General features: G+C 44.1%; 1 protein-coding gene across 3 annotated transcripts in view; it reads right to left on the reverse strand.

Moving 5' to 3' along the window:
* SPG7 (SPG7 matrix AAA peptidase subunit, paraplegin) overlaps positions 1-27476 on the reverse strand; it is a 231957-nt gene that overhangs the window by 15910 nt on the left and 188571 nt on the right. For all 3 annotated transcript variants that reach the window (XM_054049323.1, XM_054049324.1, XM_054049322.1), the window contains exons 3-11: positions 23801-23903; positions 22069-22158; positions 16635-16876; positions 15417-15556; positions 12389-12491; positions 10666-10791; positions 9868-10030; positions 8613-8786; positions 1020-1144 (exon numbers count right to left, since the gene is read on the reverse strand). In XM_054049323.1, coding sequence (XP_053905298.1) covers positions 1020-1144; positions 8613-8786; positions 9868-10030; positions 10666-10791; positions 12389-12491; positions 15417-15556; positions 16635-16876; positions 22069-22158; positions 23801-23903 — 1266 coding nt within the window. The remainder of the gene's footprint in view (positions 1-1019; positions 1145-8612; positions 8787-9867; positions 10031-10665; positions 10792-12388; positions 12492-15416; positions 15557-16634; positions 16877-22068; positions 22159-23800; positions 23904-27476) is intronic.

Genomic DNA, 27476 nt, shown 5'->3' on the forward strand with positions numbered 1-27476 from the left:
GCCACTGGGAAGACGTCTCCGACTTGCTGTACGGCATGTGGCCAGTTCTTAGATTAAGTTGGGGGGCTAGATGAGAGCTGGCAAGGGGCCAGAGTGTGACTCATTCAGCTGGTCCAGGAGGTCCTGATTAAAACAATGGGTTCCATTGCCAGGGGTTTTCCCCCTCCTCCTTCGGGGCAGCTGCACAGTTCATATGTCCGGTGCCAGATTGCATCAGCATTGAAGGTATTTTAAATGAAAAGTCTGTGGATGACGGTAAAGCCGCAGATGGAAGGAGGAGACAATCTGCTGGAAGAGTGAGTTTCCTTGCTGCTTTCAGAGGCTGTGTCCAGACTCTGCTACAAGTCCCATCCTAGCAAACATGTTGGACTCCCACTGTTAAGTGGATCTGAATGCGCTCATGGTTCAGGGTACGCACGCCAAGCAGGCTGCAAGGAAGAGAGTGGGTATCCAAACACAAGCAAGACAGAGTGAGGTAACTAGTGCTTCATTTATAATGAAAGAGGAGCTGGGGTTCAAGCAATTTTTTTTTACTTTCATAACCGACGCGGCAAGCCCAGAGGTGCCCGGGCTCAGCCCCGCCAAGCCCCAGCACAAATTAAGCACTGCAGGTAACACACAGGAATGAATGGTGAAGGTGCATTACTAACCTGGGCTCTGCCCAGACAGGCAGTATTGGCTAGAGAACCAGTTTAGGCTGCTCCTAGTTTCATGGAGAGAGGATACAGATATGCATGAAATTGCTGTCTCCATGACAAAAGGAGAACTCCAAAGCAAAGCTCTCAGGCAAGGCCAGATTGAAGCAAAGGGAGGCGCTAATACCATGGAGTCTCTGTACAGTGGGCTACTGCATTCATAGATTGGGTCTTTGGCTTAGGACACAGGTGGTAAGATGGGCAACACAGGATTGCCGTTCTCACTACTGCCAACCTTGGACTTTGCCAGCACAGATACTGACCAAAGAGTGAAGAATTGTGACACCAGATTCACACACAGAGATGGTGGGAGGGGATACATACCTGGAGGGTGGGAAGATCAATAAAAATGTGTCTGTCAAGCCTCCCGGGTCTCATCAGAGCATCATCCAAGATGTCAGCACGGTTGGTGGAAGCCAACACTATGACATGATCTGTGGTTCCCATCCCTGCAGCAAAACGAGAGCAGACATGAAGGTGAAGGGTTTCTGTATCAGAACGTACAGTGCAGGCTTCGTGTTGCTGAGGCGCGATGGGAAGTGGAGAATTCCATCCACAGCTTTACAACATTCAGCCACAGTATGTCCGTGGCATCCTTTGGGGCAGGCGAGATTGAAGACATTTGCTTCTTTTTAGTACTGTGTGAAGGGAGGACTGGGGTGTGTGTGTGAGATTAGAAGTGGGTTATGGATTTTGGTCTTTCCTTGCACCCCTTGATAAACAAAGGTATCCCAGGTGCGCTATACACAGGTATAAAGAGTCCAAGCCTGAGGAGCTTACAACCGGAACAAACAACATACAGACGAGGGACAGAATGCAACAAAAAGAAGTGACGGAGCAGCGATGTTCAGCACACAGCTCCCGAGTGCCATGATTTGCTTTTCATGCTGAGAAGGATAGAAGGGAGTTATAGGGCTAATAAACCTGTGGTGCTGGTGTGGGGCTTGTAGGAAGGGAGCCTGGCAGACAGGGTTTCATGTGTTGGGGGCCTCATGGAAGGCATGGTGCCAAAGGCAGGAGTAAGGTATGAAGGGGCAGTTGCTCATGTAGCTTAGGGAAGAGCAGAAGTGCCAAATTGGGGCATCAAGCCACGCTCTTATTATATTCCATCAGGTGCTCTGATGCCTATGGACATGGGTCACCTTAATACACTTGTCTTACAACAGCAGACATCAAGAGCCCCAGAGCTGTAAGGCATGCAGCAAGCGTCCAGGGGAAGGGCCAAGCGAGCATTCCACAATTCCAACAGCGAAGCTGCCAAATGTGTCAATACTATAGCTCAGTGGAGAGTTTAAGGTTACAAGTAAGTCAGACAAATGGCCCTATAGAAAAAAGCAGCTTGTTCTACAGTGAACTTCAGTTCTTCCTCCCCAAAGGCTGCCTTCTAAATAGGCTCCTGAAAAGGATGAAGAACGATCATTCTTTGGTCATGTATTACACTGCACTTTAGAGTGTGATAAATAAGCAGAGAGACTGGCAGTCACCTGGGGGCTAACAAGCTTTATTCACAGGGCAGGATTAGAATGTACAGTGCATCATCTGCTTTGGAGCTGGGAAGATGCAGTCTTAAAATAGATCGAACCATTAGAACAAACACAAAAACAAAAACCACTGACTGCACCCTCCTTGCATCAGCCTCTGCCACACTCGCTTTCAGTCTGGGTCCCAGTGGGTGGGAAATACATAGCTCCAGGAAATCTAGATCAGCAGCCTTGAATCTATACTAATCCTCCCAACATGATGTCACCTGGCTATTAACATGCTTTGGCCTCAGCATGCAAGCATCAGTCACAATGAACAGTCTATAAAAGTAACACCTAAGAGTCCGTGAGAGCGAATCAAAGCTAGTGCTGGGAATCCAGCTTGAAAAACCTTCTTGTTTGCAGCACTTGTGAGACAAACCATTTCAAGGAAATGGTGAAGAGAATGTGGTTGATTTAACAAGTCCCCTGCTTCCTCCACCACTACTGTAACAGAGTAGCTCAGCTGTATACATGTAGCTTCACTGAAATACCGCCACTGTGCAGGGGGCCGAGCAGCTGTCAGGACAACAACTGGCTCACAACACAAGAGCTGGGAAGTGGGAGATTTTGGCCAAGGACTCAGGGCAAATAACTGCTTCTGAAAAGTGTTATTGGCTCTAATGTTCATGTAGTGCAAAAAGGATCTTGGCCTTACAGGTCTCATCTATTCAGACATTGCAGAAGATTTGTAGGGATTGTGCTTCCTTGTCTGCTGTTTAGTTGTTTGTGCTCAGAAAATTCACATTCAAACTGCTTTGCTGTTCTAAGAAAGAGTTAAATTTATGAATATTGCCAGGCAATTTGAACTTGTAAATACAACACCAGGCATCTTTGATCAGTGCCCTATTCTTCCCTTGCTGCATAACCAGAACTTGCAGAACAGCGTCACAGATCTGATGAAGAGCAAGGTCTGTATGCATGAGAAACATCACAATCATTTTCTAAATTGCACAGTGAAATTAACAAGACAAACTTACATTCACCCAGTTTAGCTGGGCTTAATTGCTCCTTCAAAGGATCTGCCTCACCCCCGTCCAGCTTTTTTGGGGGATTCCATGGGGCTCTGTCCTTGGTCCCCTTCTCTTTTTTCCTCTGTACCTTATCTCTCGGTAATCTCAGGCACAAACACAAATATAATCTATTCTATGACTCACAGATTTACCTCTACTCCAAAATCTCTCTTCTGTCCGAACTAATCTTGGCCTGTCTCTGACACCTACTCATCAATGTCTAGTGTCAGCTCAAGATTAACATAGCTAAAACGGAGCTCCTAATCCACCTTGCCCCCACCCTTCTCGATCACTATGGACCATACCACCATCCTGCCTGTCATTCGGGAGCATAACCTGGACATCCAACTCAGATCCCTTAGGTCCTCACATCCAAATTATGTCTAAATCTTGCAGATTCTCTCTGCATACGATCTCTGAGATACAGCCTGTCCTACAGAAACACAACATCAGAAATGTAGGGCCCGAAGGGACCTTATGAAGTCATCTAATCCAACTCTCTGTGCTGAGGAAGGACCAAGTAAACCCAGATCATCCCTGACAGGTGTTTGTGCTGTTTAAAACTTCCAACGATGGAGATTCCACAACCTTCCTTGGAAGCCTATTCCAGAGCTTAACTACTCTAAGAGCTAGAAAGTTTTTCCTAATATCTAACCTAAATCTCCTTTGCTGCAGATTAAACCCATTACTTTTTGTCCTTGCTTCACTAGAGAACAACTGATCATTGTCCTCTAACATATTTGAAGACTTATTTAGGTCCCTTCCTCAGTCTTCTTTTCTCAAAATTAAACATCCCCAGGTGTTTTTTTTAAACTTTTCCTCCTAGCTCAGGTTTTCTAAAACTTTGTATCATTTTTGTTGCTCTCTTTTAGACTCTCTCCATTTTAACCACATCTTTCCTACAGTGTGACGTTCAGAATTGGACACAGGCCTCACCAGTGTCAAGTACAGCAGGACAATTACTTCCTGTGTCTTACATATGACACTTCCTTCAATACACCCCAGAATTATATTCGCTTTTTTAGAACTGCATTGCACTGTTGACCAACATTCGATTTGTGAACCACTAAAATCCTGATTCTTTTCAGCAGTACTAACACCTAGCTAGTTATTCCCCTTTTCGTAGTTATGCTTTTGATTTTTTCTTCCGAAGAGTACTACTTTGCACTTGTAATTAACAACAAGCCATATTATTTATAGCCATACAGGTAAAACTCTCATCCAGGCTCACATCTCTGTTCCTGCAACATCCTTCTCTCTGGCCTTTACAAATGCAATCTTATCCCACTTCTAGCCATTCAGAACGCTGCTGTCAAATTCAGTCTCCTAGCCTGTCACTTTGACCACGTCACCACCACCGCTTTTGCATCCCTCCACTGGCTCCCCCTTCTCTTTGCATTAAATGTAAGCTGCCCGTCTTCACTTTCAACACCCTTCATGGCCCACCCTACCCGACCAGTCATCTCTCATTCACTATAAATATGACTCAAGCATCCAATTGGTCCAGATCTTTCTCCATCCCCCACTCGCTACATTTTCAAACAAACACCTTTGTGCTTTCTCTGATGTTGTCCCTCAGGCTTGGGAGGAGCTCCCTGTAAACACCTGCAAAACTAATTCATCCTCTTTCAAATTCTCCTTCCCATGATGCCTCCAAAAAATGTGACACTGGTTAGGATGCTGGTGTGCTGAGACCATGGCATACCATGCTGACCTACTGTCTCCCTGTTTCCTTGTACTCCCCCATCACGCTCTGAATCCATCTGCTGCTTCTTGTCTTGTACCCAGATTGCAAACTCGCTGGGAGCCAGGAACCGTCTTCTTGTTCTCTGCCTGCACGGTGCCTAGGATACTGAGGTCCTAGTCCATGACTAGGACTCCTGGGCATGACACTAATACAAATAAATAACAATTTCTTTTCAGAAGGCAGCCTGTGGCAACAGAGTGAAGAGAATCCATCAGTGCCTTAGTAAAGACTTTCTATAAAGCATGTATTTAATAAGGAGATCATTTTATCTTTCATCTTCTGACACCTGTAACAGGGGGCTGGGCCCGAACTTCGGAATTGGCAGCTCATCAGGGTCTCCAGCACTACACCTGATTTCTATAAACTGGAGGAGACCACAGACATTTTCATCTTTAAAAGGGGGGCGGGGGGACTACAATTCCCAGAATGTGGAACTTCATTTTGGTCTAATGGCTCTCTACTTGACTCATGATGCAGCAGCTCACGTTGGGATGTAGTGTCCTTCCAGGCCACCCTGCTGCATTAAAATGAGGATAGCCATGGGCAGTAGTTGGGTTGGGGGCCACTCCTGGCCTTTGCCCACCAAGAAACCTACTGTGCATTATACATCTGAGGTGGTAACGCCAAGCCCAAGTAAGGTTACATCTTTGGTCAAGTTTTCCAAAGCGGAGGTACGCACAAAGCGTCAGGAACCACGAGCATGGATTCGAAGTGCCCCTGGAACCCTGGCCCATGGGGCCTCCAGCGCACTGTGCACTGGCTTCAAGGACGTTCCTGTGCACAAGGCACTCAGCTGTCTGCCTACAAAGCAAACTCACAGCTCATTTCCCCCCTCCTGCAGGGCGGTCACAGAACCCATGCTGAAACAGTGGCACCCTGTGGCCCTCTGCACTGTAGGACAGTCCATGTCCCTCCTCACCCCATACTGCACTCTAGCTTCAGTTCCTCTCCCCTCAGGAAGGAGGGTACAAATCCATAACAGAGAATCTTGTGAGACACGCAGGGGGATCACAGGTACATTCTGATGAGCAGGCATCTCTCGCCAAGAAGCTAAGGCATACATCAAAGCACCCTCCTATGGGGCATCCTCACTGAGGAACAGGAACTTTGTGGGGAACAAATTGCAGAAGCTGCTCTGCTCTCAGCTCCGCAGGGAGTCAAATTCCAATCTCCTTCCTGACTGACTGCACCCCAGGACGTAGCCTGGAGTTCAGATCCCAGAAAGGCCTGCCGGAGAAGCGTTCCTCACACCTCACTGCTGCACTGAATTTCTTGCACGGAGACAATTTGGGGAGGCAGCAAATTTCATGACTGTAAACAGGGGAAAAGAGGGATCTCTCCCACCAAATGTATCCTAGAATCTGAACCATTCCCTGCTGGGCAGAGCCCTGACACGTCTATTCCTTTGTCCTGCTCTACAGTAATAAGACAGCTACAGAAGTCATGCAAGTTGGGTTAGTGCGGTAGGGGCTGACAGACCTCAGTTACAAAGAGCAGTCAAATGTGCATTTTCCTTCATCCCGTCAAGACACTTTGTAAATGCCCAAAATAAGCAGGGCCAACACCAGGTGGGGTCTAGGCAGTGGCACCCAGGGCTTGCTTGCAAACTACAAGGCTGTCTCCCCTGATTCGGATGTGGATTTCCTAGCGAAGCCGGGAAGGTGGAGATAAATTTCCTCTGCTGTCCTCTAACTTAACTACATTGCTTACGCCCCTCTGGGACAACTAAATTTTAAATCCCATCAGGCTTTAAAATTACCTGTCTTGGACAGGTTGTAACAAGTATTAAACAATATTTAATGGCTGGCAAACCCCAAATGTTACCCTCGAAATATAGTTCTGCCCTTGATGCAGATTCGCTTTACTTTACTTCTTCAGGGCTGTAAATTATCTCCATCCTGTCACCAGTGGGAAGACATATTTCTGAGCTGAAACAATCACATTGTGCATTAAGAGCATCTCTGGGCTTCCTGACCTCCTCCAGCCCCAGTCTTTGATGCACATGTTGCCCTGGTTTTATTAGCAGGCTGCAAGATGATGCCAAAGTTATCTCCAGTGCACATACTGCCTCAGGACACCACAGCAAGCTCCCTTCTGTCTCATAGCCTTTAAAGTTACCACTAAGCAGACCTGCTCGCTGGAGGATTTTAATTTTAGTCCTACTGCTGTTAGTAGCCAGAGATTATATCCTCTGTCCAATTCTATATTAAACTCTCATGAGGGCTGGCCCAATGATCCAGTGACAATGGAGAAATCAAGTCGAAAGTCTGTCTCCTAGAAGTCTCTGATTTCTCTAGCAACTACAGGCTCTGAAGAGAGTCATGTCCAGTCTTCCAAAGACAAAGGAACGGTTGCTACGATGTGGGGCCTTTCAGCATACTGAGGAAAAATGGAGTGTGGTGAGGGGGAGTGAGGTGAAAACTGAAGTCCCAGAGGACTCTTCACAGAGTTTCTTGTGGGGACGGCTGAGCAGGCTTGCGGGAGAAAGAGGGAAAACAGGAACACAGTGTAAAGCACTTGGCTTTGAGAAGCTCTCTGCTGAAGAGATGCAGCTGCTTCTGCTCGCCCTACGACACACGCTCAATATAGCAACTGATGGAGGGGGAGCAAGTAGAACATAACAGAAAAATAACTCTTCTGGATACCTCTACACTGCAATTAAACTTACCCCCCCCCCACCTCCCGGCTGGCCTGTGCCAACTGACTTGTGCTTGTGGGGCTCGGGCTAAGGCATAGGCGTCGACTCCATTGGTGCTCCGGGGCTGGAGCACCCACGGGGAAAAATTAGCGGGTGCTCTGCACCCACCGGCAGCCAAGCTCCCCACCTCCTCCTCCTCCACCCCTAAGCGCGCCGCGTCCCCGCTCCTCCGCCTACCTTCCAGTGCTTCCCGCCCAGCCGCCGCCAAACAGCTGTTTGGCGGCGCTTAGGCATAGGGACTTTGGGGAAGGGGTGGAATGGGGGTGGGGTAAGGGAGAAGGGGGTCGAGCGTCCACCGGGGACAGGGGAAGTTGGCGCCAATGGGCTAAGGGGCTTTTTAAATTGTAGTGTAGGAGTTGGGACTCTGGCTGCGCTCTGGGACTGCTGACCTTGCAGGGTCTTAGAGCCCGGGCTCCAGCCTGAGTGTCTACACCACAATTAAACCACCCACAGCCCAAGTCAGCTGGCATGGGCCAGCCATGGGTTTTCTACTTGCTGTGTAGACGTACTCTCTGAGTGAGTGATATACCTGCTATGTCAGAACAAGGCCAAGCGAGGCCACATTGACACCTGAGAACTGTGAAAAAGAGTCCAACTTTCAATGCCAGGGTCCCTCTCCCTACAGGCGTTCGAGAGCCATAGATTTCACCTGTCACGTGGAGTGGGATCTATAGGCGACACCATCTGAGTTGGAGGCTTAGAGGGTGGCCGCCTTGGACAGGGAGCATTGTGTGAGCTGCAGCTTGACGCAGTAGGAGACACTGGCATGGGGAGGGGGAAAACGGAGTTCAAGTCAATGGGCAAAAACAGAAAATACTTAAACATGAGGAGAACGGTAAAGCAACATGATCGGTAGGGGTGGAAATGCATATTTAAGAAGCTGAATCCTTATGTAGGCAGAAAAGGCCTCCTCCCTGGCTGGGTGAGAGGAATACTAACCATCCATTTCTACCAGCAGCTGGTTTAAGGTCTGCTCCTCCTCAGTGTTGGAAAAGCCGGAGATATCGGTTGAGCGTGTCTTACCCACAGCATCTATTTCATCAATATACACAATACACGGGGCACGAGCCCTGGCTTCTCTGAAGAGGCTCCGTACACGAGCAGCTCCAAGACCTAGAGAAGGGCAAAGAGTAAGATGAAGAGAGACTTGCAGGAATCAATCCTTACTTGCTATGTATTTTAATTATCTGTAGTACAGTTGTACCCAGAGGCCCCAGCCGAGATAGTGCCCCGGCCCTGTACACACACAGGAAGTGACAGTCCCTACCCTGAGGAGCTTACAATCTAAACAGGCAAGATAGACAAAGGCTGGGGGAAAGAGGTACAGAGAAACACTTGGCCTAGGTCCCCTCGTGGGTTAGGGACTAGAACCCAGGTATCCTGAGTCCCTGTCCCCTGGATCACATGGCCTCTTCAGCTGAACTCAATGTGTCAGTCTGTCTGCACAGCTGCTCTAGGAAAAGCTCCGCACCCAACTGCAAACAGGCACACTTGCTCCTTTCACAGGGTTAGGAGTTTAAATGCTGAGCTATGTTAGAGAACTGCACGCAGCCCCTGTGCTGTGCTTTAAGGACTGGGAGCAGCTATGTGCCGTTCCAGCGTTCCCCGTTGGCAAGAGCGTTATACTCATGCACTGGAAATCCACTGATATGTACAAAGAGGGCAGCCTCAACGGGAGCGACTTAGCTTTTTGAAAGACAAGACATGAGAGCATACGTAAGGGCAGGGAAGTCAGTGAACGGATGGTTATAGAGTAAAGGCTCTACTCCAAAGAGCAAGTGCCGTGTGTGGGTGTTATCAGAAACAAAGCTGCATGTGAGTTCCTACACCATATCCTAGGTAGTAAGGAATGTTCCGGAAGAGTCTGAGGAAACCAGACTCTCTCTGATGAAGGTTTGCTGTAGACAACAGGACGAAGAACTCTCTTCTAAACAGATGAGCAGGTGAGAGGGAAGGAGTTTACATTCCCATAGCTGCACTAATGGCACTGTCTACTGATGACAAAGTGTTTTATACCCTCTACAGAAACACTCAGTCCTGCTCAAACACTTCCCGTGCAAAGACAACAATGAGTTCAGTTCCTTGTCACAGACATAGATAACACTTACTCTAGGTGGCAGCAACCTTGTGTGCTCCCACCACAGATTGATTTACATCTTCTCTTTTCTTCCTATCAGAAGGTCAGAGGACTTACCTCCTATTACCTCCACAAACTCAGAGCCGGCCATCGCCAGGAACGGCACTTGTGCTTCTGTAGCCACTGCCTTTGCCAACAAGGTCTTTCCACAGCCTGGTGGTCCAAGTAACAAGGCACCTTTGGGCACTTTGGCCCCAAGCTGGAGGTAGCACTCTGGGCTCTAAAATTATAACACAATTCCATCAGGCATCTGGGCTCATGAGCAGTGTTTCTGGAAGAAAAGACTTGTGCAGAGGTTCACTAGATGCTTTTCCCAACAGACGTCACAGCAGCAATACCTGCTGGCTTGGGACTCATGTGAACAGCAGTCTGTCCTTTCTCCCTCAGGAGCCAGACAATACAGAGTCTGGCTTTTGCCATCACTGACCAAAGCCTCGGAAGACCGTCAGCTCGTTAAAACGGCGGCTGCTCAATATCCCCACAGGACAAGAAAAAGAATGAGCCCTGCTCCCCAGGCTGCCAGACTATTCCAGGGCACCACTGGCAAACACACCAAACTCTTATTTGATTTCTCTCTTTTGGGGTGGAGGAAAGGCAGAGGAGGGGATTACAGGACACTTGAAGCACTGCCGGCACTGGGCATCTTATTCACAAAGGACAGGAGCCACAAGCCAATCAGCTCTTGAGTCAAACACTCTCTTTCAGCAGAGAGAATCTCCACCGCCTCCTCTTGTCCAGCTTTATGTAGGTAAGAAACCCAGTCATTGCTGGAATCACATTGCATTCACATGGGCTATCTGGCAGATTTGCTCCCTCCACTTCCACCTCTGTACCAAGCATATTTGAGGTTCTTACCTTCAGATAGTCCACAAATTCCATGACCTCCATTTTGGCCTCATGCATTCCTGCTACATCCTTGAAGCTGATCCCTTTCCCAGACTTCCCATCCACAATGGTAAAGCGAGCCATTTTCAGCTGGTTCTGTGGAGGACAGCACACTCTGAATTCTGAGGGCACAGTCCTGACGAGGGAGATGGGGGGCAAGATCAGGCAGTGGAATACCCTTTTTTTTTGGAATGGGAGGAGGCATAATATATGAATGGGTTACGCGTGATCCTCCCATATGAAGTGCATTACAATGCCCACCGTCTCTCTCGTTGTTGTAGCAGAGCAGAATGATTCTAGGCCCCAAGTTCAGTAATGTACTTTAACGAAAAGGTTTCCTTCTGCGGATGTTGGAGTTTGGTACTGTGACTCAACAATTCAATTAACCAATGTTTTATTAGCACCAGGCATAGAAGAAACCTGCAGCAATTCCCCCCATACATCAACTGAGGGCATTTAATTCAAAAACTTGTGCAGATTGCCCAAGTCTGTAGGGTTTGTCAAGAACCCCTGCTCTCCGATTCTTATTGACCCTAGTCCTTCGTATACCTGGGCTGGTTACTACTGGTACAGTTTGAAGAAATAATGTGAATTAATGGTTATTTATCATCAACACTCTGTTATAAATACACAAACACACACAGCCAACCATCGCCGGGAGCTGCTGCCAGAGTTCTTGTTCTTGTTCCAAGACAGTCCAGGAATGGAACTATAGGCTCTCAAGTAGAACAGGCCCCACATTTTAGCCTCCTGGTGCGTGTTAAGCCACAGTGAGAGTCAAAACAACAATTTAGTTAAACACCCTCCTTGTAACTGCTTATTATGCGCTGCTGAAAACAGCCACTAAGACTTTATTTATTTATTTTTAAGAGGAAAAAAAAGTTTAAAGCAGTTCAGGCCCTCAGACCTGCCGGCTTCTTCAAGGGAAGAGAGTTAACGATGGAGGGGCTAATTGTGCTCACTCCCCAAAGACAGGAATCTAGCCCTTAAAGCCCCCCTACACTCCAAGCTTTCTAAAGCACTTCTTTCCATCCAAGCAGTTACACTTCACTCCATAAAAACCGTCACTCAGAGCAAGGTGAAGAGGGCACACAAAGGGGCTGCTGGGAACCACCTTGATGGGGGATTTAGGTCTCCACTCCTTTCATCCAGAAGCCCCCTCAGTTACTGCTCCTACACCCGGAGCAGACTTATGCAAGTTGTAGCAGCTGATTGAGAGGGAGGGATTTGATTGATGTTGCAAGCGGGGTATGGGCGGGGAGACGCCAGCCCATAATGAAATCCAGAACTTGAGCATATTTTAAAAATCAAGAAGTTATTTTGTAAAACCCAGAGATTCCTACTCCCGGCTGTATGGGAGGCTTGTTGGCAGGACAAAACGAAATACACTGTTGGCAGCTGCAACTCATTAGTGAGTTTTGAAAATAGCATAGCAAACTGCACTGGAAATTCACTGAGCTCAGCCCTTCTTGCAGTCAGGGAAAGAGGGCCTCAAGTGAAACCAGTTACTGTACAATCTAGTCAGCTGATCAGGAAAAGATGCAAGATATGACAGGACCGCACAGTCTCTGATATCAGCTAATTCTCGTCCTCTGTTGACTTTATCAGGAAAAGACCAGGAAATCACGCCAGCACAAAGTGAGACTAACCAAGAGCTTTAAAACAACTATTATACAGGACCTAAAGTACTTACAAAGGCGCTGAATCTTCCTTCCCTTCCTGTCATCCCAGCAAGGCGGAAGAAGTACCACAATATGGCTACACCAACAGCTGCCATTCCCAGGGCATAAAGGGCACTGAAAGAAAACCGCTAGTTAGATACAAATTTAAGCATCTAGCCATGAGACAGTTATTAAATTAGTGAACATTTCCCAACTTATCTGTTTTCAGGATTTTAAAGGTCCTGGCAGTTAGGCTAGAAGTGCAGCTATGGGCAGAGGAGTGACTGAGAATGTGGTATATTTTGAAAAATATTAATTTTGTATAGAACACCCCCAACAATTACATAAGAAAGAAGATAAACAGATAAGCCCCAGAGTGGCATTGGCTTGCCATCTCTTGCAGAGTCATAGCTGCTCATAACAAATGGGCTAGATCTTCACAGACTGGCTATGGTGCATCAGTTCAGAATCTGATGGGGAACAGGCAAAGGTGGCAGCCCAGGGCCAATTTGGCTCCCAGTGTAAATCAGAGTCACCTCAGGGCTGCTCTAATCTATGCTGGCTGGCAATGGCCCCCAGGGCACCTTACCAAGCCAGGGATTGCTAGAATGCAAGGCACTCTGGTCATCTCTCTCACATGCCCACTATGCCAGGAGCAGGTAGCACAGCACCAAGCATAGCCAGGGGAATTCCCAGATGCCCCTTTAGGACAGCTGCCTGGCCTCTTTGTGCTGCTGGTCTGAATGGGGGGCCCAAACACTACAGCTCCAATGCAGCTCCAGGCACACAAGCCAGAGTTTATTCTGCCTCCCGCATCAGCAACAACATTCTCCATTAAGTTCCAACTACAGAATCTTTTTGGCAATAAGAGGAAGGATGGTACAGTAGTTTGGGGACTTATGAGACCCCAGTTCAAGTCCCTGCTCTGCTGGAGACTTCCTGTGCGACCTTGGGCAAGTCACTTAGCCTCTCTGTACCTCAGTTCCCCCATCTATAATATGGGAGTAGTAGCCCTGCGCTACCTCTCAAGAGGATGAATACATTAATGATTGTATGGCAGTCAGGCAGTATGGTAATGGTGGGTCATAGAAGTACCATACACAGAGAAATAAGAGGCAGAAAGAATGCAGCTGGGTTTGTAGACCTTAATCTGCAGCGCTGGCAGTTAAGAAGTCATATTTGACTTGTCAACTGAGCAAACAAGGGGCTTGATCCTGCAAGGTACCAAATGCTCTGTTCTCTGAAAGAAGCAAATTTGAGTTGCCGGCACTCAGCATTTTACCAGATCAGGCTCTAGGTCTTGAAGCCACTGAGAATATGGAACCCCACAACATCACCTTTAGAAAGTCTATTTTCAGAGCAGAACCACAGCAGAACAGTTCTGAAAGGTAAAGAACAGCTAGAAATACAGACTCCCTGGGGCTGGTATACAAAAATTGTAAATTTACAAATTTGAGGTAGAGATCTCAGGCCTTATGATCAAAAACTAAAAACAAATTGCTGAATCTTGAAACATTTATTCAAGCAAATTGCCAGCTGTAGGACCTGGCAGCAGAACACAAGACCATACCCAGGTTTCTCTTTTATATGAAGCATTTTCTAATACATTCATAAAATGCATGTTTTGCATCCATGGTGAAAGTTCTGGGAGAGGAAGTTACACACAATAGCCAACCATGATTGTTAAGATATGTCTGGTCCACTGCGCTTCACAAACCACAGAAAACAGAACCCTTGCACATCCAGTTAATGCTGCCACCATGATATTATGTTGCAAGTATGTGGCTAGGGAAGACTGAAAGACAGCTATGGTTCCTCTGAACCAGCAAGGTAGCTTAAAACATCATGCCTCCTTTTTGGAGAGGGGACCTCTTGGGTTGGCAGATACAGGATTGCAACATTACACATCTTTGCTGATGGCTTAGAGAGAATACACAATTAAGAATACTCCCTATGGTGGAGTCTCCACACATACTCTTATGGAAAGCTTCCCTGTACAACATGGTATCTGTTCTCAGGGACAGAGGTGCTTCTGGACTCATTCAAATCCTCAGTGAGTGGGCTTTATAAATCTGTTTTGCATTCTGGATTCCATAAATCTCGGTTTGCAAAAGCTGCCAGTTGTAATAGAAGGACAAATAAACCACAGCAGCAGAAAACAGACCACAAAATGTTGGTGCTAGTGTTTGAAAACACAAAATAAATTCCAGCCAGGAGCTGATTGACAGATTTTTTTCCTTTCTTTGCTCACTCACCTGTTAGAGGCCCATATTACAATTAAAACGTTAACCTTTGTTGAATTGGTTTTGACAAAGGATCCTGGCTTTGGATAACAAAAGAGTCTGTACATTTAATAGGAATACTCATTTCTCATTGCCATTTTGTGTCTTATCATTAAAGCTGTTCTGCTCAGTCTGTGGCTGTAAATCTGAGTCAGCGTCAGACCCTGTTACCTGTCTGAACTGCAGCCCCTGTTGTAGTGGGCTAAAGCTAAGAATTTATTTTTATAACCTGGCTCACCTTAGAATAAACTAGTCAATTTTAAAGCATTATAAAATGGGGAAGGCTCATTATGGATCTACTCCAATGGGTAATTTAAACGAGGGGCCAATATCATGTTGGTTGAGCCCACTGTGTTATGGGTTTTACCATGGTTTTCACTATAATAATTGATTAAAGACAAAGTGCTCAATTAGGAAAACTACTACATATTACAAAAATCCATAGCGACTGATAATGACATTACTAAGTGACAAAAGCACTCTGTCAGCATAGTTGCATCTACACTACAAAGTTTTGCCAACATAGCTATGTTGACTAGGGGGGTGTTTTTTCACACACTGACCGACATAGCTATGATGACAAAAACTTGTCGTGTAGACCTGGCCTAAGTTTTAACATGTCTTCTAAAGATGGGGCTACTTCTGAAAGCCACGTGTGCTCTTCAGGGCAGGGACCGTCTCTTCGTTATGTGTTTGTAGGATGCCCTACACTGCGAGGCCCTGATCCCTGACTGGGGCCCCAGGCACTACTACAGTACAAGATCAGTTAATATCATACTTTCCAAAAAACCCTGTGCGTTTGTAGGAGACTGGGATCCTGTCCTTCACATCAATATTCAACTCCTCCTCCGCTGCTCGCAGCTTCTCTTCAAACTTGTCAATATTTGCCACCTGCATCCTGTACATCTGGGAAAGCCTCTGGGGACATGAAATCAAGAGAACCACATTGCAGACTGAGGATAAAGCAGAAACTAGGTCACCTATCTACAGTGGATAGTTAGAATAAAGGCTTCTCTAAATTATGGGTCACCCTCTTGCCAGCAACACCAGTGGGGTGTGAGAAAGTGACTTTGGGACCAGAAGTGAGGACTAAAGGAGAAAACACTTCTTTTAAAGTTAAAAATTCACAGCGATGTCATTGTAAGGACAAAATCTGCTGAAATCCAGCAAAGACATTAGTCTGCAGACAAGGAGATGCAAGGACTTTATAGGCAAGTCAGAGGATGGATTTAATCCTTCAAAAGCCCACATTTACTGATACCTTGAGCCTATAATCATGCACTTGCTCTGCACATGAAGATCTCAGAAATCCACAGGAATCAAGTTTCTTGTGCTTAATGTAGATTTCTTAGATACCATCTGCACACCACATAAACAGGAATGGATTTCAGTGATCAGAAGCTATCTAACTAAACAATGGGCCAATCACCAGAGAAATAATTTACCGTCTCACCAGTTTCTGTTTCGCAGTGGTGACAAGCCCAGCAGCCTGTGTCCTAACATGCACTCACACTTCTTTTGGTTTTAAAAAGAAACAAAAAAAGGCATGTGCTATTAGTGCTTGTCAAACATCTGGAACTAGCTTCCACATTGGTTGCTTTGAATATTATGTTTTTCCTAACCCAGCCAGTGGTAAAAAATTACAATAAATTCCTAGCTCCATGAATCATCTTAAATTGTGCTAATATTAGGGATAATTTAAAAAAAAAAAAATTGAACTTTTCCAAAATCTGCACTGGATTTTTTGACTTTCTCCCAACCAGTGGGGATGGGGGAGATTCAGGCAATATTCTTTATAAAACAAACAAAACAAACACTGATTCATTTCTCAGTTGGTATAACTGACAAGAGTCACACAGAACTTCAAACACAAGGAGGAGAAGGAAATCAGTAATGAGCAAAACAGCAGCTGGGGCTTTAATGAAAATACATTTAAGAAACTCTTCTCAACAGCTTAATCTGGAATTATTCATTCTAATTGTACAAAGACACTCACAGGCCGTCCAAATACAACTGCTCCTGGGTGCAGATTGATTTGCACAATATCACTCTCTGGAACCACCTGAATGCTCTGGACCTCCCCTTTTGCCAGCATCTCATTCACAAAGTCATTCCAGGAAATGTTGACCCCGCTGGTGGTCAGTGAGTTTAGCATGCTCATGATGATAGCTATTAGGAAGAGCATCCGCAAACGCTCACGATACATCTGATCTTCCTGTTCCTTCCGTTTCTTTTCCTCTTTACAAAAAAGAAGAGAGGTATGAGAGGAGAGACAGGAGAGTATATCATGATTAAGCTCTGTGATCCAGAGAACAGAAAATTACACAACAGACCAAAGACTGACCAGCTACACAGTTTGGTATGAGTTCTAGATTTGATTTGTCTAGGAAAGCTATACTCAGAAGCAGTGTCTAGTTTGCTGTGAGGTCTTGTAAGGCCAGTTTTCCAGCTGAGCTGAATGAGGTCCAAGGTCACATGTCTTGTCCAAGGTCACACAGTGAGTCAGTGTTTTAGGTCACATTACAATCCAGGACCTTGCTGGCTCCCAGATCTTGTCAGACCACAAGGCCTCCTCTTTTCCACAAGTTAAACAGTATCAACTCAAAAGCCTGTTTATTAACGTGCATGCAGCCAGATCCAAAATTAACAGTTGCTAGGAAGGAGGCAAAGTTTGCATTCTATTAGCTAGCAAATATTTGCTTGTATCATGGAGTCTGTTTTAGCTGCTGCAACAGAGAGACTGTGTGCACTGGATACCAGGGAGGGTGAAGTTTTTCACTTCACCTGTTAATTCCGTAAGAAGAGGAAATGAAGTGGCACGAAGAGCCAAAAATTCACTTTTGGAAGCTGCCCTAAGAAATTAAATTCTTCATCTCCGTACCGGATCATCGCAACACATTTTCGAAAGCTTCAATCAGCAGCTTCTTTTTATTTAAATCTAATCCTAATCCCTAAGGTTTTAGAGGGTCAAAATCCATTAACTAGTTAGTGAAAAGTCAATTCATCAAGAATCCAGTCCACTCTAAACTGAGGAACCATTTCAGCTGCCTGGTCTAATGCATGTATAGATCAAACAAAACCACTGGAGCATCAAACCAAAGGCTTCAACTACTATAACCCTCCATGTACTGCATTTTACTATAGTGTAACGAACCAGTGGCCCAACTATGCGGGAAATTGAGAGAATGAGTAAAACCCACCACAATGCTCTTGGCCAGTTGTGCAATAATACAGCGCAAATCATTTCCTAACCAGCTCTTGATCAACGGATGTCCTAAACTACAAAAGTTGACAACATTTACATTATACACAATAATAAGATGATTATTAATGTTACACAGGCATCTAATAGCGGCATCTAATCTGCACTGCATTTTACTAAACGATTAGTCTCAATAATATCCTGCAACAGTGAGTTGCACAGTTTAATTACATGTGGTGTAAAAAACGTTTTTGAATAGACTACTGGAAGTTCTGTAGGTAACAGATGGATTTGTTTCGACAACATGCTGACTTTTCATCTTACAATGCCAAAAACACCTAGTCAAGTAAGTAACTTTATAATGCAATTAGAAGGCTTGAGAGCCACAGGAGAATCAATGGCTTGTGTGTTTTAGTATTTGCAGCTAACCTGTTTTTTAGAATCCTGGCATTTTCCAGACTCCTTCAGCAGATTTAGAAGATTGCCGCCTATAAAGAACTGTCAGGGCAGAATGTTTGATTTCAGTTGCTGACCATCATGTGATTTAAAAGACAGTCATCTCCCCATTTATATGGTCGAATCTGGATGTTCTTGATGTACAATTTACCACCACTGGCACCATGACATATGTAAATACCATTCTACGCACAGAAATAAATTAACTCTTCACCACTGGATTTTTAGTGTGTCTGCCTGCTGCAGCCCAGATTAGGTTTATTTGCAAATTCATAACAAAGACATCTACACTGGCATTTATCACTAGCCAGCAATTAGACCCTACACAGCACAACAAAACCAAGGCAAAAAAAAAGATATGACCCAGTCATCAGACCCCAGGAAGTCCTCTGTCCTTCAGATATGCGACATCATTTTTCACTTCTTCCTAGCTCTGTTCTGTGTTTCCAACAGGAAAGGTCTGTGACTAAATAGAAACAATACAGCTTTTCAGATAAAGTCATAGGTTCAGAACACAATGACAGCTCAGGATCTGTGTGCGGCTCATCCCCTTTTGTTCTTTCATGCCATCTTCCCACCCATGTTATCAGCTAGATCCAGCTACACTAGAATGAGTAAATTCATCACAAAGCTATAATCTAACATCCAGCAATGTCTTCTTAAAAGGAGAACAGTGTTAGCCAAGGAGGATAGAAACCTTAAAGCTAGGCAATATCCCGTTCCATTAAATTAGAACTATATAAACAGACAACAACTTTCCTTTCTACAAACAACTGAGGCAGCTCTGGGAGAGGTGAGCCCCAGTACAAGAAGAGTCTAAGTGCAGCGAGGACGATTTTCAATGAGATCTCAGATGGAAAAGCAACACCCCAGGGAAATGCTGTTACAGCACTTGTTCCCTTCTAAGTTTCAGATGAAATCAAGAGAGATGCATGCAATATTTTCCTTGATCAGAGTATGGGGGTTTCCCCATCTTTCTCTCTTCTCTTCTGAGAAGCAGCCATAATCTTGAGAATGTCACTGAAAAAAAGATCATGTTGAAATCAGAACTGGCCATCAGATATCTTGCCATGATGGACATTTCTGGATTAATGCAAATTGGAAGCACCTTCATCCTCAAAACTGCAGCTGACCACTTTCAGATGACAATGCCTTAGAAAACTGGAGGAAAGACATCTATTGCTATGAGAGGTCTTCTACCAGTCCATATTCAGGGACAGCAGACACAGTATGCAATTCAAACTTCCTGATTCCTGTACCTCTATCATCCTGCCACTTCGGTTTGTCAGAAAATGCAATCACTTTTGCCATGCAGCATTCATATTGCAATGTAAACTGCCCGCAATAACTATTAAATCAATAAGTAATGGTAGCTGGAAGAGACACTTGCAAACAACCACTGTGGGAACACGTCCAGCTCTTTAGTCTCAGAAAGCCTTCATGAAGAAATGATTTGCCATTAACCCCAAACCTGAACTCTGTGATTAAAAGCTTGCAAGGGCTGCAGTGACAGTCCAAAGAGTTCTTTTTAATAATTACTGCAGACAGTGTCTTTCTGCTAGAGACACGGAGGAGAATTCCACCTCCCAAAGTCAAATTATCCATTAATCACAGGAGAAGGGCCACTGAACACAGCAGGTTACTATTTACAAATTTTAATAGCCACAATACTTCTTGTAGGATCTTTGGTCACAATCGTTCTGTGTGGTCTTCCAGGCAGCAGAAATCCCAGGCTTTGGAAAAAACATTCAATAAAGACCATATGGTATTTGTACTAGCATCCCACTGTACATTCGATCTCTGTTCCTTGCATATGGTTTCAGCAGTGGCCTAAGTCTGACTGAACTGACGAGACCCTCACTCCTGACCTACAAAGGCTGTAGATTACCACCATGAATGGGGCTGAAAGTGTGCATGGCATTTTGTTGGCCAGATGCAACCTGATGGGTCCCACCATCATGTTTGGAACCACAAAAAAACAACAACGTCATGCCTTTTGTACTGTCTCAATCTTTGTATTTAAGTGAAAATGTATTCAATTAATCATTATAAAACAACTATAATGCTACTGTCACAGACTGCAATTATATTGTGTAAAGTTAAACTGGAGCCTTGTGTGTCTGGAGATTTAGCCTTCATCCAAGATTCCAGAAAACAAACGATAGCACCACAGAAAGTGCAAGCCTAGATCGGCCTTTATTCACATAGTCGACAGTCCTGGCATCAACTGCGATGAAGAAGAAACTCTCAGATGCTGGTTCTCGCTTTATAGGCCTCTGTCACATTTCAGCGGATACCACCATACCCATGGAAGAGCATGAGGCTTTTCACATGGGACATTTCTGACATCTTTAAAATAAATCCTTAAGCCAGGATACAGTACATGTCACCAGCTAGGGGACTTTCCGGCTGGAAATTCATACCACACACATCGAACTGCAAGCCTCGTCACAGACTGGGAACTTTCCCAGTCCCTTATGGGGGGGGCGGGGGAGGGGGGCGGAGGGCAATTTGCTCACTTTTCAAAGCCAAGTCAAATTACACTTGTAAAAAAGGGAATACAGCTGTTGCCTATCCACCTATAGGAGAGCTGCTGACAACACCAAGGGGGCACTGTTAGGTCAGTTTAGACTCAAGATATAGCTGCTGTGAAAACAAGCTATTAGAAAGTAGAAAATCAGTAGAAAAACGTGATTTTTTTTTTAATTTAAATTGAAACCATTTTGAAAGAATAACATCCTCCTGAGGTGTTTGCAACCCAAAACACTGCAGTATCCTAGGTAGATCGGAAAATTAAACCTATTAGAAATTGCTAAGGCCTTGTCTACACACAACAGTTGTACCAATTTAGTTATGATACTTTAAAAACCCATGTAGTTCTATCAATGAAACTCCCTTGTGGGGACACACTTCAATCAGTTGAAGAGTGCCTGATATTTGCTCAGCTTAACTAAATGCACCAAATCAGCTACAGAGGTTTCTGAACAAATTTAGTAAAATTGGTACAACTTGTGTTTAGATAAGGCCTAACATAAAAGTGAAATTGACAAATGTATTTCCAATGTACAAGATGAAAAAGACAAGAAGTACACAGCTTAAATAGTGAAATGTAGATTTTAATATTTCCTTAGATTTCATTTTTGTTAGGTGATATTAATAACAAAGGTAAGGACTCAAATATTTCCACTGATAATAATCAAAATTTGCCTATAAGTGAAGAAGAAATTCTCTGCTTGAGAACTTTAATTAGAGTTTGATTTAAGGACATTGACTTTGCATATTTTGACATGTGATGTTGATAAAGTTTTATAATGGTTAAAACATAAATTAATATTTTGAAACTCAACATCTACTGTTAAATAATTTTTTGGACCACACCACTAATTTCCTGCAACTCTGAAAATTTAAATTGATGATAGATAAAATAAAAAAAAAAAAGCTTAAAAATATTCAATGCCTGTCAAAATTCTTTAAAAAGTCTGCCAAACCTAGATATACATTACAAAAACAAACTGATATACAAAAAAGAAATAAAAACCTTTGACCAAAGCTCAGATGTGTATGAATTAGACTCAGCAGTTTATGATTTACAAGCCTATGACTGAGAATACTTTACAGTTATGGCTCCAGTATGCAGAGCAATACCTAGCACTATTTAGCATTAACATGGATCTTGCATGTTCTCCCGCACACACACACACACAAAGAATGACACTCCAATTTGGAACCTTCATTTCATTAAGTATCCTCTGTATCAAAACTTCATACATACCCTCATCCTCCTCTGGAGGCTTCCCTTTGGATCCTTCATTCTTATTGCTATTCCACCGAGACCCCAAGGTACTAAAATAGTAAGTGCCACCTATAGACAAATAAAGGGAAAAGATTAGTAACTGAAGCACTTCGTTCTGGGACCCAGGAAGAGAAATTAGATATACAGTACAAGCTTTGAATATGCCACATGTTAAATTCTGCCCTCCCCTACACACATGTAACTCCCATTAACTTCAATGGAAATTGGGTGCACACATCAGAGGAAGGAATCTGACCAAGAATGAGGAAACTTTTCATGTTATTTCTAAATTAAATATTTGTTGTTGTTTTTCTGCAATCCAAAATACAGCTTTGTTTAGAAATTATTCTAAGATGGCAGACAGTCTTTTTGAGAGAATTCTCCATCAGTTCCTAGTTATTAAACTTTCCTATAGAGTAAGAGAAAATTTGGAGTATATTCATGTAGTAGTTTCAGTATCCTTGTACTACTGGGTGTGAACATATACTAATGGGAATGTTGTATGTGTTGCAACTGAAGAACACGAATCTGTCAATATATACATATCATTACAAACCCCACTGCTATCACTAGTAGTAAACACTCTGAGGGGAGCAGCAAAGAGCTCAGAAATGAAAATAAATGACTTGAGGCTATTGCTTGCACTCTCCATGGAAAGGTAGGCAAGGCTAGAAATTACAGTACTCTTACTGGAGAGTTCACTTGCATTTGTGCAGACTGTATGGATGTAGCACTTTAAAGAGAGACATCCATGAGTTTGTAACCACAACACAAACAGAGGTTTAACACATTGCAGGTCATGCTCACCAACTCCATAACAACGGCCCTGTGTAAGTCATGATTTCACAGATTGCACAGAAAACAGAAAAATCACATTACTGGGCTAATTTCATAAGAGCAGGGAGGCAGAAGTGAGCATCCCCACTTATACCTCCCTGCTGCTGGAAAAATCATTGTATTGAGCTAAGCTGGCTGCTCAGGTCAGGGAGTGATATCTCCCCATATGGCACCAGCTGGTCAGTTTGGCGCAGGGCAGGAATTGGGGCCTGGCTTGCTCCACACACAGCTCTAGCCCAGGCCACTGCTATTGCTTCCTTTCCAGCCAGCCAGCAGGAAGGGGGGGGGGCAATGACAACACATGGTGATTAGGAGTCCCCGGCAATCCCAAGGAGACACTACAGCACCAGCTGGTGAGAAGCTGAGACCAGGATCTGCCATTTGGGAGCATATGTGTGAGGGGGCCTTGGCCTGACAGGGAGAATCAGGGTTGGGGGGGATGAGACAGACCCCACCACACCCACACTCCTCCTCATGCTCCAAGGATGGCAGATCCTGGTCCCACCCCAATTCCTAGGGATAGGATTGGCCCACTACCCCTCTACAATATCTATTCTCAAAGCTGCATCAAGATTTCCTATTAACATCCACCAATGAGGCACAGAAGCAAATCCATTAAAAAAAAAAAATACAAGCTCTTAACTTATTGAGTTGCAATAACATTTTCAAGTTAAATGAATGAGGGTTGGTTTCAGAGCTCAGATAGGTAGCTCATCACATGGAGCCTGACTGTGAAGATGCCACGGCTTATCGCTAGGCAAAAAAACTACGAGTAATTACATTTCTTAGTAGACCCCAAATTAATGTCATTTCAAAGACAATGTCCTTGCCAAAGCAGACATCCCCCTAAGAAATACTTTAGTAGGGAGCTCACCTAAGAGTTTCCAGAGTATCACTGGATCCCGAATTACATGTTGCTTCACTAAGAGTCCGCTGAGCCCTTGAAATGTGGGGGAAAGTGTTCGGGACAGAAGGGTCTGAAGAGAAAAAAGACAACGTAACAGGAAAAACTGCACAGTGCAGCATAGAATCAGGGGACAATCAAAGTAGATTTCCTTAGTAGGAAGGAAGGATATTTTTGTGATTTGGTCACAGGACGAGGAATCTGAACACCCGTGTATCATTCCTGGCTCTGCTGCAGGCTTGCTATGTGATTATGAGCAAGTCATTTATAGCATTGTTTTAGGAGAGCAAACGTGCACACAGAGCATATGCCGAAAATATTTGGAAGTCATACTCTTCTTCTTGTGCCTAGGTTTATCCATCAAGTGTACACTGGGGCTAACATATCACAGATATGGAGAAGCTACATTCATTAACATTGGTGAAGTGCTTTGATTTTCTCAGATGAGAAAGGCTAGAGGAGGGCAAAGTCGTAACCTAACAGATTCCACAGTAACGAGATTATACACCTACTCCTCACACCAGCTAATAAGTACTGCCTGTAGTCTTGATTAACCCTAAGGGTGACGTTCCATGGATGCAAGAATTGGCTTGAATTGTAGATCAAATTTCAGTCACATTAGTCATTGGTTGACATAGCCTACTGTGACATACAGTACTCTCTCACTGCAATGAAGATACAAAACTGTTAATAATGTTCAATGACTAATTTAAACTGATAGAAGCAAAGATTCCTACAATATACCTACTACTCCGGCCAAGTTTACACTAGAAGCTTCTGCCAGCACAGCTATGTTGGTCCCACGTGTGAAGAAGTGTGATCCCTAATTGATAGATCTGGATTGGCTGAAGCCCCTGTGTAGACACTGTTATACCAGCAAAACTGTGCTTTTACTAGGATAGCTTGTCTCTCTTGTGGGAGGTGGATTTACTATCCCAGTACAAAGCACAGCTTTGCTGTACAGCTGTGTCCATACTAGAAGTGTGTATGCTGGTATTCCTATATTAGTAAAGCACTCCTACTGTAGAAATAGCCTCCGTTTTTCACTTATTCACTGGGTTGGGGTATTGCAGGGGGTGACGCCTCACCTGTACGAAAGTAGTAGAAGCTTATCATGAAAGTACTGCAGAATTTCAGCAGAGAAGAGCAAATTAGTCAGAGAACATTTAAGTCAGAATTTCCTTGTTTGTGTGAGTTTACGTCTTATTTTAACAAACTTGATTTTTTCATTTTCTTTAAGTGCTAGTTTATATAGTTAAATCGGTTCAAAAAGCGTATCTGTTCAGAAGCAGATGTAGCTTACATGAATGTAACCCCCATGGGTGGATGTAGTTTCTGCAAAATAAACTACATTGATACAAATACTCCTATCTGGATATAAACGTGCCCACACTTACGGCCAATTTCACCAATTTAAACAATACCCCTTTGGAAACAGATATAATTAAATAAGGACAAAAACTGTCCAAATAATAGCCCTAAAGATGTTAAAAAGTTAAAGATGAGAAAACAATTTAAAGAAAACAAGCCACAGCCATTGAAGTTACATCCCTTCAGAGGATGCGTATGGAACTCATGTGCCTCCTTCATTTACATAATTGCTCCTGTGAAGACAAAAATAAAGCTAACCTATCCTTAAGATTTTGGTTAGCATCTTTATTGTAAGCTGATGTGTTATTCTGCTGAGTAGGATTTTGACCCTATAACACCCACTAAAAAGGGGTAACTAAAACATTAAACAACATTTTGCATACAGCCCAAAGCATATACAAAATACGTAGTTTGCAGAACCTCATGACGTTTGATCCTCTCCTGCAGCACAGACAACTTAAACAGCAAATATTAGGGAAATGCAACCTAGATGAAGCTACTGTCAGGTGGGTGCAAAACTGGTTGGAAAATCATTCCCAGAGAGTATTTATCAGTGATTCAGTGTCCTACTGGAAGGGCATAACAAGTGGGGTCCTGCAGGGATCAGTTCTGGGTCCGATTGTATTCAGTATCTTCATCAATGATTTAGATAATGGCATAGAGCGTACACTTATAAAGGACGATACCAAACTGGGAGGGGTTGCAAGTGCTTTGGAGGATAGGATTAAAATTCAAAATGATCTGGACAAACTGGAGAAATGGTCTGAAGTAAACAGGATGAAATTAAATAAGGACAAATGCAAAGTACACCATTTAGGAAGGAACAATCAGTTGCACACACACAAAATGGGAAATGACTGCCTAGGAAGGAGTACTGTGGAAAGGGATGTGAGTGTCATAGTGGACCATAAGCTCAATATGAGTCAACAGTGTAACACTGTTGCAAAAAAAGCGAACATCATTCTGGGATGTATTAGCAGGAGTGTTGTAAGCAAGACATGAGAAGTAATTCTTCCGCTCTACTCTGCACTGATTAGGCCTCAATTGGAGCAGTGGGTCCAGTTCTGGGCCCCACATTGCAGGAAAGATGTGGACAAATTGGAGAAAGTCCAGAGAAGAGCCACAAAAATTATTAAAGGTCTAGAAAACATGACCTACGAGGGAAGATTGAAAAAAAAAATGGGTTTGTTTAACCTGGAAAAGAGAAGACTGAGAGGGGACATGATAACAGTTTTCAAGTTTGTAAAAGGTTGTTAGAAGGAGGAGGGGAAAGAATTGTTCTTCTTAACCTCTGAGGATAGGACAAGAAGCAATGGGCATAAATTGCAGCAAGGGAGGTTTAGGTTGGACATTAGGAAAAACTTCCTAAGTGGCAGGGTGGTTAAACACTGGAATAAATTGCTTAGGGAGATTGTGGAATCTTCATCATTGGATATTTTTAAGAGCAGGTTAGACAAACAAGTGTCAGGAATAGTCTAAATAATACTTAGTCTTGCCATGAGTACAGGGGACTGGACTAGATGACCTCTCGAGGTCCCTTCCAGTCCTATGATTCTATGAAATCCTATCTACAAGGCAGGTGCACAAACACGGAAATAACAGATAGCACAGCTATGCTGGGGTATCTTCCAAGAAAAACATAAGTGAGGAAAGGAATCAATGTTTGCCAAACAGAAATGGCTTAGACTTCCAAAAAAAAAAAAAAAAAAAAAAGTTTAAAGTTTCTAAGAGAGAATGGTACCAACAGTAGAGACCAAGCTCTAGGTAGGTAGGGCCCTATGAAATTCAGGGTCCATTTTGGTCAATTTCAGTCATAGGAGTTTAAATATAGTAAATTTCATTATTTCTACTATTTAAATCTGAAATTTCAGTGTTGTAATTGTCGGGTTCCTGACCCAAAAAGGAGTTGCAGGTGCGTCACAAGTTTATTGTAAGGGGTAGTAGTACTGCTACCCTTACTTTTGTGCTGCTGCTAGTGGCAGCGTTGCCTTCAGGCTGGGCAGCTAGAGAGTGGCAGCTGCTGGTGGGGAGCCCAGCTCTAAAGGCAGAGCTGCCACCAGCAGCAGCGCAGAAGGATGGCATGGCATGCTATTGCCAACCTTACTTCTGAGCTGCTGCTGCTGGGGTATCACCTTCAGAGCTGGGCACCAGACCAACAGCTGCCTCTGTCCGGCTACCCAGCTCTGAAGGGAGTGCAGAAGTAAGGGTGGCAATACCACAACCTCCCCCTAAACTAACCTTGCAACCCCACGCAACTCCCTTTTGGGTCAGGACT

Source organism: Malaclemys terrapin, chromosome 14 (assembly GCF_027887155.1).
Source record: "Malaclemys terrapin pileata isolate rMalTer1 chromosome 14, rMalTer1.hap1, whole genome shotgun sequence".
Taxonomy (NCBI): domain Eukaryota; kingdom Metazoa; phylum Chordata; order Testudines; family Emydidae; genus Malaclemys; species Malaclemys terrapin.